Source organism: Cetorhinus maximus, chromosome 20 (assembly GCF_964194155.1).
Source record: "Cetorhinus maximus chromosome 20, sCetMax3.hap1.1, whole genome shotgun sequence".
NCBI lineage: Eukaryota > Metazoa > Chordata > Chondrichthyes > Lamniformes > Cetorhinidae > Cetorhinus > Cetorhinus maximus.
Window position 1 is genome coordinate 74,713,547 of NC_135898.1, and position 13,740 is coordinate 74,727,286.

At 45.7% G+C, this 13,740-nt stretch overlaps 1 protein-coding gene across 1 annotated transcript in view; it reads left to right on the forward strand.

The window, feature by feature from the left end:
* kndc1 (kinase non-catalytic C-lobe domain containing 1) overlaps window positions 1–13,740 on the forward strand; it is a 252,960-nt gene that overhangs the window by 82,908 nt on the left and 156,312 nt on the right. The window contains exon 4 of the mRNA XM_078564922.1: window positions 7,267–7,413. Within this exon, the coding sequence (XP_078421048.1) occupies window positions 7,267–7,413 (147 nt within the window). The remainder of the gene's footprint in view (window positions 1–7,266; window positions 7,414–13,740) is intronic.

The following is a 13,740-nucleotide window of genomic DNA, read 5'->3' on the forward strand; positions in this document are numbered from 1 at the left end:
GGCACAGCGATAATCCTGGGTGATTTTAATCTATATATAGATTGGACAAATCAAATTGGCAAAGGTAGCCTGGATGATGAGTTCATAGAGTGTTTTCGGGACAGCTTCTTAGAGCAGCACATTTCAGCACCAACCATAGAGCAGACTAAACTAATCTGGTAATGTGCAATGAGACAGGATTAATTAGTGACCTCATAGTGAAGCTGCCCCTAGGTAGCAGTGATCATAATATGATTGAATTTCACATTCAGTTTGAGAGAAAGAGGGGTGGATCTAAGGCTAATGTTTTAAACTTAAATAAGGGCAATTATGAGGGCATGAAGACAGAACTGGCTAAAGTGAACTGGGAAATTAGGTTAAGGGATAGGTCAATGGAGATGCAGTGGCAGACATTTAAGGAGATATTTCAGAATACTGAGAAAAGATATATTCCAGTGAGAGAAAAATACTCTAAGGGAAGGACACACCATCCTTGGCTAACTAAAGAAATTAAATATAGTATCAAATCAAAAGAAAAAGCATATAATTCTGGAAAGATGAGCGGCAAGTCAGAAAATTTGACAATACAAAGAACAGCAAAGAATGGCTAAAAGATTAATGAGGAGGGAGAAATTAGAGTGTGAGAGAAAGCTAGCTGGAAATATAATTTATAAGAGTTTCTACAGGTATTTAAAAAGGAAAAGAGTAAGTAAAATGAGCATTGGTCTTCTAGAGATTGAAAATGGGGAATTAATAATGGAAAATAAGGAAATGATAGGTGAATAGAACAGATATTTTACATCTGTCTTCACTGTAGAGGAAACAAATAACATCCCAGGAATAATTTTGTATCAGGAGGTGAAAGAGTGTGAAACTGAAAACAATTATAATTACTAGGGAAAGAGTACTGAGAAAACTATTAGAACTAAAGGCTGACAAATCCCCAGGACCTGATGGAGTGCATCCTAGGGTCTTAAAAGAAGTGGCTGTTGAGCTAGTAGATGCATTGGTTTGAATTTTTCAAAATTGCTTAGATTCAGGAAAGGTCCCATCAGATTGGAAAATGGTGACTCTGACTCCTCTGTTCAAGAGAGGAAGGAAACAAAGCAGGAAACCACAGGCTAGTTAGCTTAACATGTGTCGTAGGGAAATTGTTGGAATCTATTATCAAGGAGGTTATAGTGGGGTACTTTGAAAATCTCAGTGCAATCAAGCAGAGTCAACATGTGAAAGGGAAATCACGTTTGACTTATTTATTGGAGTTCTTTGAGGGAGTAACAAGCAACGTGGATAAAGGGGAACCTGCGGATGTGTTGTACGTATATTTCTAGAAGGCATTTGACAAAGTGCCATATCAAAGGTTATCATGCAAAATAAGAGCTCATGATGTGGGGCAGGTTTGTCCAACTTTTTCGCTTGGGGTGGGAGGGGGGGGGTCACATTTCCATTTTTCTCTCACTCAAGGGCTGATGAGCAAATTCTGGAAAGGTAAGGTTTGGCACAACATTAAACTGCATTTCAAAAAAAAGTTGTGGTATTAAGAAAAGAAACAACTTGCTGAGCAAAAATAAAGCAATGTCAAAGCAATAAATTGTTTTTTTTTTAAAGTTTACTAAATGAAAATGGCCAGAGTGTGAGAGGGTCAGAGTGTGTGTACCAGACTTACTCCCAGTCGCAGGGTGCTCACTCACTCACCCTCACCCACTGTGAGGGTTATGAGTATGTGGTGGTGAGAGTGAGTGAGAAACCTGAGACTAGGAGTAAGGCAGACCCATGCTCACTTTCACTTCTACACGTACACACACTCATTCACTCACTCACTCATTCTCTCACTCCCATGTACACATACTCTCACTCCAATGCACACACACTCACTCACTCTCACCCCTTCCCCACACACACACACTCCCTCACTCCCACGTACACACACACACTCCGTCACTCCAACACACACACACTCCCACACACACTCACTCTCCTCTCCATCACACACACACTCACTCCTGCACACACACACTCTCACTCTCACTCCCATGTACACACACACTCTTACTCCAACACACACACGCCCCCTCCACAAAACACACACACACACAAACTCTCTCTCACTTCCACACGCTCTCTCACTCCCGCCCACACACACACGCACACTCAATGCCCCCCCAATACTGACTCCCACACACACACATGCATCTTCTCACTCCCACATGCTTAGTCACTCCCACCCACACACGCGCACACTCAATACCCCCCCAATACTGACTCCCACACCCACACACACGCGCTCCCTCTCACTCCCACATGCTTACTCACTCCCACACACACATGAACACTCAGTTCCCACCCCCCCCGCCCACACTGATTCTCACTCCCAAACACAAACTCTCTCAGTCTTCCCCCCCCTGCCCCCACCCACCCCCATACATACACAACTTTGAGTGGAATTATCCGGTCCTGTTGGTGGTGGGCGCAAGCGGACAATATGGCGAGAAGGCCAATAATTAGTTATGCGCTGTCGTGAAATGGGCAGTCACGCTGACATGTTTCACAACTGTGCATAAGCGATGTGCACCTGGCGAGCTGCACTTCACTTGAGACTTCAATGTTTGCCTACCTTGCTTCAGGCAGCACTCATGGTCATCAGTGCCAGGCTTTGCAGGCAGCACCACATCACTTTTAGGGGGGCTCATGGGCAGGTCTCTACCTACCAGACCAGTCATAAGGTGGGGGTGGCTTTTCAATGGCTGCAGGACTAGGGCTTGCTTGGAGAAAGGGGAGAAGTGGCCTCAGGCAAGGGAAGAGGCTGCAGGCAGAGGGCTGTACTGGGGAAGGGGGGTATCCCAATGTGTGTGTGGGGTGGGGGATGGCACATGTTGATCTGTGCACATGGCCTCAAGATTGTGAGCCTTCAGAGGAGATGAGGCCAGATGGAGATGTGAGGGTGTGTATGAGAAAGTGAGTGGTGATATTCCTTGAGTTGGCAGTGAGTGAGATGCCAGTGAATGTGTGATGGGCCTGAGTGTGTGAGTTTAGGGTGATAAGATGGTTGCCTTACCCTGGCGGCACAGGTAAGATCATTCATCCTCTTCCTGCATTGGATGGCCAACCTTTTCTGTGCAGCATTGGTGCTGACCACCACTGCCACCACCTCCCAAGCTGGAGCGGTGAGATTGCTGGACCTCCTGCGGCCAGAGCGGGGGTGGAGGACATCACAGCGGGCGTCCAAAAGGCATTCCAGTGACGGGTCACTGAACTCTTCTTGGCTTTCACTGGAGCAGTCCTGGGCTGCAAGCATTGAGAACTGTGTGCGCCGCTGCAGTTTAGATATGGCAGCCAGAGTGAGGAAACGGTGAGGTAACAGCATGGCGAGCGTTTCAGAGGCTGCCCATCAGCAAGATGGGAGGTTTCCTGTGGCCGCATAATTAATGAGGGGGAAGTAGGTGATCAAGGGCAAAAACCTGCCATTGTGGCCAGCAGGTAAAATGTCTTCTTTCACACTTCTATCACACTTATGGCAAATCTGGGATGATTCTGCCCTCTGATTCTCTCACTTACACACACACACACACACACACACACACAAGGACTCTCACTCCCACACACAAACACACACACAGACAATTAACCTATCTCTTACCCACACGCACACAAACACTCTCTCACTGCCACACACACACACACACTCTCAATCTCTTGCTCCCACACACACACGCACGCACACATGCACACACACTCTCTTACTCAATCTCACGCACACAAGCCAACCCCTTCCCCACCCCCCACCCCCTCCCCCCCCCGACCCCAGGCTCCACAGCATCTCACACCCAGGCCTCGCAGCCAGCCTCTCCTTCCCAGGGTGCCACCAGCCTCTCCTCCCTGGGGTCTCACAGCCAGCATCTCCTTCCCATGGCCCTGGCAGCCTCTTCTTCCCGGGGCCCCAGCAGCATCTTGGCAACAACCCCACCCTCGCTTCCTCCTCCACCAAGGCTCTCTCACTGTCTCTCACGCTCTTTCTCTCTTCTCTCACATGCTCTCTCTCTTGTTCTTTCTCATTCTCTCACACACTCTCACTCTCTCACTCTCTTGCACTCTCTCGCTCTCTCTCTCTCACACTCTCTCTTGCGTTCTCTCTCTCGTGCACTCTTTCTCTCTCTCTCTCTCTCTCTCACTCGCTTTCTCTCACTCGTTCTCTCTTGTGCTCCCTCTCTCGCTCTCTTACACTCTCTCGCTCTCTTGCATTCTCTCTCTCGCCCTCGCTCTCTCTCTCTCGCTATCTTGTGCGGCTTCTCTCTCTTGCTCTCTTGTACCCTCTCTCTTTCTCTCTCGTTCTCTCATCCCTCCCTCCCCCCCACCTCACCTGTTTCTCCCCAGTCCACTCACCACCGGTGGTGTTCGCTGCTCGTCCAATTGCAACAAACGTGGGAGAGGTGTGGCCTGTGATTGGAGGAGCATCTCCTTGCATAATCTTCCACTCCAATTTATCCATTTGACCAGTATTTTGAAAACTGGTTCTAGGGGCGGCAAGGAGGTGCTTCAGGGGCTGGATGGGGTCAGCTGGTTAGACAAGCTGGTATAGGGAGTAACATATTAACAAGAATAGAAGATTGGTTAAATGGGCCGTTTGTGGGTTGGCAAGATGTGATGAGTGGAGTGCCTACAGGGATCAGTGCTGGGGCCTCAACTATTCACAATTTATATCAATGACTTGGATGAAGGGACCAAATGTACCTTAAATTTGCCGGTGACACCAAGGTGGGTAGAAAAGTAAGCTGTCAAGAGGAAGTAGAGAGTTTACAAAGGGATTTACACAGGTTTAGTGAGCAGACAAAAATTTGGCAGATGGTGCTTAATGTGGGAAAATGTGAACTTGTCTACTTTGGCAGGAAGAATAAAAAAAGTAGCATATTATTTAAATGGAGAGTGATTGCAGAACTCTGGTATTCAGAGGGATCTGGGTGTCTGGTGCATGAATCAGGAGAAGTTAGTAGTAGGTACAGCAAGTGCTAGGAAGGCAAATGGAACGTTGTCGTTTATTGCAAGAATGCAATGAATGGAATATAAAAGTAGGGGTGTTATACCACGGTTGTACAGTTTTGGTCTACTTACTTAAGGAAGGATATAAATGTGTTGGAAGCAGTTCAGAGAAGGTTCATGTCACTGATACCTGGGATGGAGGGGGTATCTCATGGGAAAAGATTGGACAGGCTGGGCCAGGAACTTAGAAGAATGAGGGGCGATCTTGTTGAAACATATTGAATCCTGAAGGGACTTGACAAGGTGGATGCTGAAAGGATGTTTTCCCTTGTGGATGAAAGGAATTTTTTTCTCTCAGAAGGTCATGAAACTTTGGAGCTCTCTTCCCCAGAGAGCGGTGGAGGCAGGGTCAATGAATATTTTTAAGGCAGGGTTAGATAGATTGTTGACTAACAAGGAAGACTAAGGTTATCAGGGGTAGGCAAGGTGTGGAGTTGAGGCCACAGTTAGATCAGCCATGATCTTGTTGAATGGTGGAGCATGCCTGGAGGGTTGAATGGCCTACTTCTGCTCTGAACTCATATATTCGTTTGTTCCTATGAACTAGTATCAACATAATCGATGTCCTTATTAATAAAGCCAAGGATACTGTATTCCACATTAACCATGTTCTCAATCTGCCATCTTCAATGACTTAAGAAAATATACACCCAGGTCCCTCTGCTACTGCATCCTCTTTAGAGTTGTACCCTTTATTATATATTATCTGAACATTATTGCCATCATATTTTGCCATTGAAGGTTGTTTTGCTCTTATCTTAAGCACTTGGGAGAGTGACCATTCCTCGAGGAATACCTTGCTCTCAAGGAACAGGATAAGCACTTCCATGGAGTACACATGCAGATGCCTAAACCAAGAAGGCAGGTGCCTTATGCAGTGAAGCATGCCTATAGGCTCCAGGAGAATTATGTGTGCATGATCTAGACAGTCTCATCTTTGCTGCTTGCATTTCACTGGGGAGGCAGTATCAACACTTTGCCAGCTCTAGCAAATTAGCCTGTGAATATCAGACATGGCTGGAATGCTTCTGCTTGTGGTACACCAAGAACCAATATGGTCTGTCTTGTGATTGTATGAGAAATGTTAAAGAGTTTCCAAACAACCATTATGCGTCCCAAAATAAAGATGAGGCTTGTTAAGTGAAAGTACACAATGCAGCAATATTTTACCATCAAACTTGAAGCAACAATATTCAAGGTACCTTGGCAAATCTTTTCAACGTAATAAATAATTTCCTCTGTACCGATGAACTACTCACGTCGGAAACAGTGTCAGCTCTTCCCAAAATGTGCAAAAAACAGACTTTTGGGAAAGGCGCCTCCTTAAATTCCTAGATGATAACTTCCCTTTCCTATATTTGCTTCAGCATCAGATCTAGTTCTCTCACTGAAAGATCACATCCAGTTTTCTCAATCATTTCCTTCAATCCTGTAGATTCAGGTAGCAAATGTCAAATGAGTGCTTTCTTAAGGTACAGTGGCTGCTCTTTGAATCTCTTGCTATGCCAGATATCACAACCCTGCATCTTTTCACACCCAGCATATGGCTCATATTGAACCCATATTGAAATCTGTTTGCACAATACCTGATGCTCTGCCCTTGTGCCCCACTGGAAGATTGGCAAGCAGGATTCACAGTTGATTTGTTGTTCTTTGTAACAGGTTGATTTCTAAAAGGTTTCCTGATGGTGAGAATCTGACAACTTGAGGAGTTGTCTTTTAAAATATTTTTGTTCCTCATCAATCATACTTGAAGCTTTAACAAATAGCTATAAGGCAACAATAATAACAGATTATTAGTAACCCATGGGTGTCATGGTGGTTATTTTTAAGTGATAAGGTGGAGGGAAAACTGTTTAGATTTTGCACTCTTATGGAATAAATCATTCAATACATTATTAGAGTTTATTGTTTGGGCCAGATGGAATAAATAATAAAGTTCTTAAATGAGCTGTTCTTTCTGAAGAAAACGCTTTTTTGAGATGACTATCATATCAAATGATACTTAATTTCTAATAAAATGTCTTTTTTTATTTTTTTTGTTACACTGTACTTCAATAAAATGTTTTGTTTGGCAATAAATGTAACCTTAAGCTGAAACAATGTCATTTATTTTTGCTGATAGGACAGCTTGGAATGCTGTGAGAGTTACATTAAAGCTGAGGCAAATCGCGTATGTATTTTAGTGTACCGGAATAGCCAACAGATATTGTAATGTTGTAACTTTTCTATACATGTTATTAATATTTTCAGGCTCATGTCTATTCTTTGGGGGCTACACTAGCTGCTGCAGCTGAATATGTGATAGAGCCAGAGTTAGAACCAAACCTCAGCCAAGAATTAAGAAGCCTTCTTGATCAAATGCAGCAGGAGAAACCTGAAGACAGGCCAGATATTGAGGTACAAATGTGAGATTGTTGGTGGAATTTATGCATGGCTTCTTTTCTCCATACATGTAGGCCACGAGCATAATAACTTTATTTTGTATAACTTTGTTTAAGGACCTCTTCAAAACGCAAATTCTGGAATATTTCTATTTTGATCAGCTGGGGTATCAGAAACAGTTGGAAATTCATGAGTCATGCTTGAGAGTTTCCAAAGCCCAACTACTGAGAAGTCCACATGGATGTTCTGGGAAGGGGATCTTTAACCTACAAAAAAAACAAGGCAGGTTTGGGTTATCTGCAAAATCTGTTTATTGTCCCAAATCCGACTCCAACCCCCAACCCCCCACCCCCCCCTCACCTCACTTCCAGCTTTACCTGAGGCCGAAAGGTGGGGGAATGACCAGCCTACTTCAAATGTGATTATAAGGAAACCTTACTGCCATTCAGTTTTTCAACTTTAACCATAGTCTGCTGGGTTCTCCTGCAGTTTCATTGAGGCAAGGACTTGGTGGATTCAGGAGGCGAGTGCCTTTATACCAGACGCCTGGATCTAGGTGTCTGCCTGCCTGGGGAGCCTCTAAGATCCCTTTGGGATCAGCAACCCAGCCAATCTCCAACCACCACCAGACTCCCTCCCCAAGTCCCAAAAATCTATTCACAAAAGCGTAGGCCAGAATGTTGCCGTCAGCATGCGGGGGCGGGCCCACTGCACTGGCACATAAAATGACACCCAGTGACGTCGGGTGTGTGTCCCGATGCCAGCGTGCGTCATCTAGATATTACGTTCGGCGGGCCCATGCCAGAGGTGGCTGCGCACCCGCCGAACTGTCAAAGGCCTGTTAAAGCCATTAAAAGAGCAATTACAGTAATTATCGACGCTGCCCATCCAACCTTAAGGTTGGCGGGCAGGCAAAGAGCCCAAGTGGCCTTCGTGTTTTTCAGGAAACCTCATCCACGGGCGGGGTGAGATTTCCTGAAGGTTGCATTGAATAAATAAATATTTTTTGCTCAATTCATAAACATGTCCCACCTCATGTGACACTGTGGGGACATGTCTAAATAATTTTTAACTTTATTATTTATGACCTTTTATTAGGCACTTAATCTCCCTGAGGCAGCTCCGTGCCTCAGGGAGATTTCTACGCGCATGCGCGAAAGAATGCAGGCCCCGACTCTCCCTCCTCCCCTCGCCCGCTGAGCGCTACCAGCCATGCTGGGCAGGCCTTAATTGGCCGAAACGTGCCCACCCAAGATTCAGAAAATTCTCCCCATAACAAAGATACAAAATGAAAATGTCAAAAATTTTAACACTTTCTTTTACATTCTTTATTATATTTCATTGGTTTGAAGAGGCACAACTTCACCTTGGCAGAATATATGGATTAACAGTCATGCCTTATAAATTAACTTATCACCCGTCCTACCACGCACAATGCATTGGGAGGTTATCGGTGTGTAAATGAAACCCTTTGTATTTAGCAAGTATCTATCACGCCCATCCTATTAATAAAAGTACTTCTGTTTTAAATGAAGAGAAATTGACGTGTAATGTTGATTTCTTTTGACCTGGTGCTGCAACCTCTGAATCTGTAAATCTCCCAGAACAACAGTAATTAGCCTCTAATTGACCTCAGAACTCAAGGCAATTAGCATTAAAGGGACCTCCATCTACAAAGCACAAGTCAGATGTGTGATAGAATATTCTCCACTTGCTTGGATGAGTACAGCTCCAACAGCATTCGAGGCTCAACACCCAGGACCCGATAGGGGCGCACATGGTGCTAATCATCAGGACTGTGCCTCTAGAGGAACCTGGGTTCATTGACCAAGTAGCCTGCCAATCTGGATGGACAGTGTCCAAAGCAACCAACCTGGTGCATACCCTGGTGCAGGCTAATTGACAAATGATTACTGTTATTCTGAACAACAGTAATCATGGGCTGAGTAGTAAGATAAGCCAAATTCCACAACCCTCCTTGCCCACCTTCTGGACTTCTGTTTTGGCTTTTTCGTTGTCAAGTGCCACTTCCTTAATCTTCACTCTTCTTCCTTCAGACCTGGCTGGAGGCTGCTGAAGCGCAAATTAAGAGGTAAAGCGCCTAGTACCTCACCTCTCTGGCCCTTCCCAACCCTCTTCCCTTGATGTGTTCTTGATTCCCTCCAGCCGCTACTCTTGGTTTTAACACATGGTTCCACCACATTGCCTGCTCTGTGAAAAATTCTTCCAGCTCCACCTCATCAGTATCATGAGGCAGGTCCCGACAAATAATTGATCACTGTCTGGGTATCGGGTTGCGTGCTGCATTTCTGTATCCCCTGTTTATCTTTACTGTGACCTGGCCTGGAGCCCTGTGTTGACACACCCTCTAGTTCCCTAATTTGCTGATCACAAGGCCTTGGGGGTGGAATCTGTATTTCTGGCTTTGCCTCCAGTTGGGGCCTTGACAAAATGAGGTGGAATTCCTGTGGTAGGGACAGTGCCACTACTGGGCAGATTCTTACTTGTTACTGAAGCCCAGGAGATCATCCTGGAACCCTCAGCTACAATAGGTGCTGGATGGGCAAGTGGAGTGGATGTAGATTTTACCATAGGGCTCTCAGCAACTTTCACCTCCATCACAGGCTTAGGCTTTACTTCCTCCACAGATGGCTCTAGTTTTGGTTCTGAATGTGTTCTTCCAAGGGTTCTACGTTCCTAATTTCCATCCCAACCTCAGTCCCCTTCGGTGGTGAGTGAGAGTGGGAGTAAGTGAGTGAATGAGTGTATGAGTGAGTGAGAGAGGGACAGAGTGTGAGTAGGTGAGTGAGGGTGAGAACCATGAGGCTGGGAGTGAATCGGACACATGCACACGCACGCACTGCTCACTGTAGCGGGGTGGGGGGAACACCCTCCCCCTCCTCCTCCCTCTCCAAAAACCTATCCACAAACCTATCTATGGGGCGGGGAGAGAAAGAAAACTGAGGCTGAAAGACAACTACTTCACGCCCCCACTTCCATATGAATTCCGTCAAGGCCAGCTCAAAGTTTGTGCCAACGGAGGTGAATGCAAGGCTGATGTTAGTTAAACCCAACTTCTTAGATCAGCCCAGGTCCTCTCCCCCGTCCCTGGTGACCAGGACTTGGGGCCGAGCCTGCCTCTCTCCAGCTCTGCTTCTTAAGTGAAAAGGTAAAAAAGGTTTTATTAGTTAGCTCTGCTGCTTGGCACTTTTTAATGGTCATTTTTGTTAGTTCCTCATTATTAAATTATCAATTTATTGCTTTGACATTGGCATTTTTAAATTTGCTCAGCAAGTTGTTTATATTTTCTTCATACCTTAACTTTTTTATTGAAATTCATGTTTAATGTTATGCCAAACCAAGTCTCAGGCAGCTGTTGCTGGGTTTCTTGCTGAAGGGTAATGAGAGGCTCACAAGAGTCTGATTGCTTTTTGCAGGGCTGGCAAAACCGGTTATTTTTGCTCCAACATAAACGGGGAATATTGGAAATGCGCAGCATGTCTGATGGCATCTGTGCAGAGAGAAACAGAGGTCAGTGTCCCTTCATCAGAACTAGTGCAGATCGTGGACCTGAAGCATTGACTCTGTTTCTCTCTCCACTGAAGCTGCCTGACCTGCTGAGTATTTCCAGCACTTTATGTTTATATTTCAGATTTCCAACATCTGCAGTACTCTGCTCTCCTATTATGTGCTTCATGTCAGGCATTTGTAAATGTGGTGAGTTTCAACTTAAAGTGAGAAAATGTTTATCACTCATTGCAAAATGTAATTTTTTCTGTTAACCTGCCCATTGTGTGGGTGGAAATAGCAGATGCATTGCTTGGTGCTAATTTACTGGAAAATTTGGCATTTTTAAACTTAGTAAAACCAGGGGTCATGTACCAATAGAATATGTCACTGTTAGTTCAAGATATTCTCATTTATACATTGGATTATTGTTTGCAGTGCTTGTGAGATTCAACTCTTTTGGATTTCGCTGTCCGGATATTGCATAGAGCCAAGTTCAAAGAAGCAGAGCTGGTTGCAGAATATGAACAACCAAGTTGTGTGTAATTGTCTGACAAAGCTGTGGTTATAAAGTGTATGATAACGAAACCTGAGTTTACAATAGGTTTATAAATAGAGACATAGAATACGCAAGCCAAGAAGGTTTGCTAAACCTATATAAAACAACTAGATCCCACTATGATAAAAGCAAAATACTGCGGATGCTGGAAATCTCCCACCATCTGTCACTTGCTCATCCTGCTTTCTACCCTTAATGTCACCATTAGCACATCCTTTAGCTAATATCACCACCATCAACACCCCTTTGACCTTTTGTTTATGACATCTTCGGCAATCTCTCCTTTGCCTCCACCTATCACTGGCCCTCTATCCAGCACCACCTGTCCCACCCCCCTTAAACAGCTTATATTTCACCACATTTCTATTTTTCTTTAGTTCTGATGAAGAGTCATATGGGCTCAAAACGTTAACTCTGTCTTCCTCTCCACAGATGCTGTCAGACCTGCTGAGTTTTTCCAGCAATTTTTGTTTTTGTTTCAAATCCCACTATGGCTCAGGATCCCAATTCAGGTGCCCCAAAGGATATGAGGGGAAGGGTTAAAGGTGGGGGAATAAGGGGCCTGGAAACAGGAGAAGCACCATGATTTCTCTCCCTGTCAGCACTAGCCGGACAAAGTAGCCCGCTCGATTGGTACATCGTCCATTACCATAAACATTCATGCCCTCCATCATTGGTACTGTGGCAGCAGTGTACACCAGGTACAAGATGCGTTGCAGCAACTTGCCAAGGCTCCTTTGACAGCACCTCCCAAACCCGTGACCTGTACCACCTAGAAGGACAAGGACAGCAGGCAGACGCGTGCACCATGACCTGCAAGCTCCCCTTCAAATCACACACCTTCTTGACCTGGAACTATATCACTGATCCTTTACTGCCACTGGGTCAAAATCCTGGAACTTCCCCCATAACAGCATTTGCCTATTTAGAGCTGTCCGCTCCTGTAAGTAGTCGAATAGTTGCCTTAAAGGGGCTGACCAGTTTAAACATGTCTTAAAAACACTCATGGCTTCCAGACTCCAGATTACTCATGATTAATACTCTGGGAAATCAGCTAGTTTTAAGTATATTTTATATATGTTTCAGAATTACTCATCCTGATCTTCAAATACCTCCACAGCATTGCTTCACCCTAAGTTTGCTACCTTCTCCACTTCTGTGTTACAGCATGTACCATCCCCCTTTCTGACTTATTTGCCCTCCCATTTCGCTCTACCATTTGCTTGCCAAGACTCTACCTTATTACCTCCCACTCAGCTTACGGAAACTGCATAAAATCTCATAGCTTCCCCCACCCCATCCAACTTCCTACTTGGGACAGAATCATCCGTGCCCACTGGCATCAGGCATGCTCGGTGACGTGAGTGGACAATATGGCGAGAAGGCCAAAAATTGGTTTGACGACGTCATGAAGCCAGTTTGTGATCGTCCGCTCAGCCCATCGATGGCACGCCATGCTCCCCACCATTGGATGTGGGGAAACCTCATTGTAAAATATCTGCATATCACTATAAGGCAAGCTCACTAGAATCATCCCCTAACCCCCACCCCCAGCTGAATCGTCTGTCCACGTTGGTGTGATTGCATGCCGGTGCATAAGTTAGGACTTAGCGCCAGGGCCTCGGTCACATCGTGGACATCTGAGGAGCAGAAGATGCTGGAGCCCGACAGCAGTGGCCTGCTGGGTGGATTTCATGGACATGGCTGTACTGCAAAGCAGCTCACGGAAATTGGAAAGTCACCTTTGAGGGTTTGCTCACAATGGATGATGGTTGTGGTGGGGAGGAAGATGTACTGGGTGGTGGAAGAGAAGGTCTAGGATTGACTGGGAGAGGAAGAAGTGTCAGGATAGGGTGAGGTTGGTGGGGGGGGTGCGGAATTGAAGGTGTCAGGGGGGAGGAAGGAAGGGGGGGTGGTGGGAGTACGGGGGAGGAGGGGGTAACCGGGGAGAAGATTGCAACTGGGGAGGTAGATGTATGGGGAATTGAAGGTGTTGGGGAAGGAGTTTGGAGGGGAGAAGGAGTGTAGAGAGGGAAGGGAGTCCAGGGGAAGGAAGGAGTGCAGAGAAGGGAGGGAATTCATGGGGAGGAAGGAATGTAGAGAAGGGAGGGAGTAAGTCTGGAGGAAGAAGTAAGAATGGACGAAGGAGTCAGGAAGAGCGAAGAATTAAGGGTGGAGGTAAAAGTAAGGGTGTCTGAAGGAGTCAGGAAGGGGAAAGAAGTAAGCGGGGTGGAATCTGGGGGAGGTGGACCAAGTGGAGGTGGGAGATCGACGGG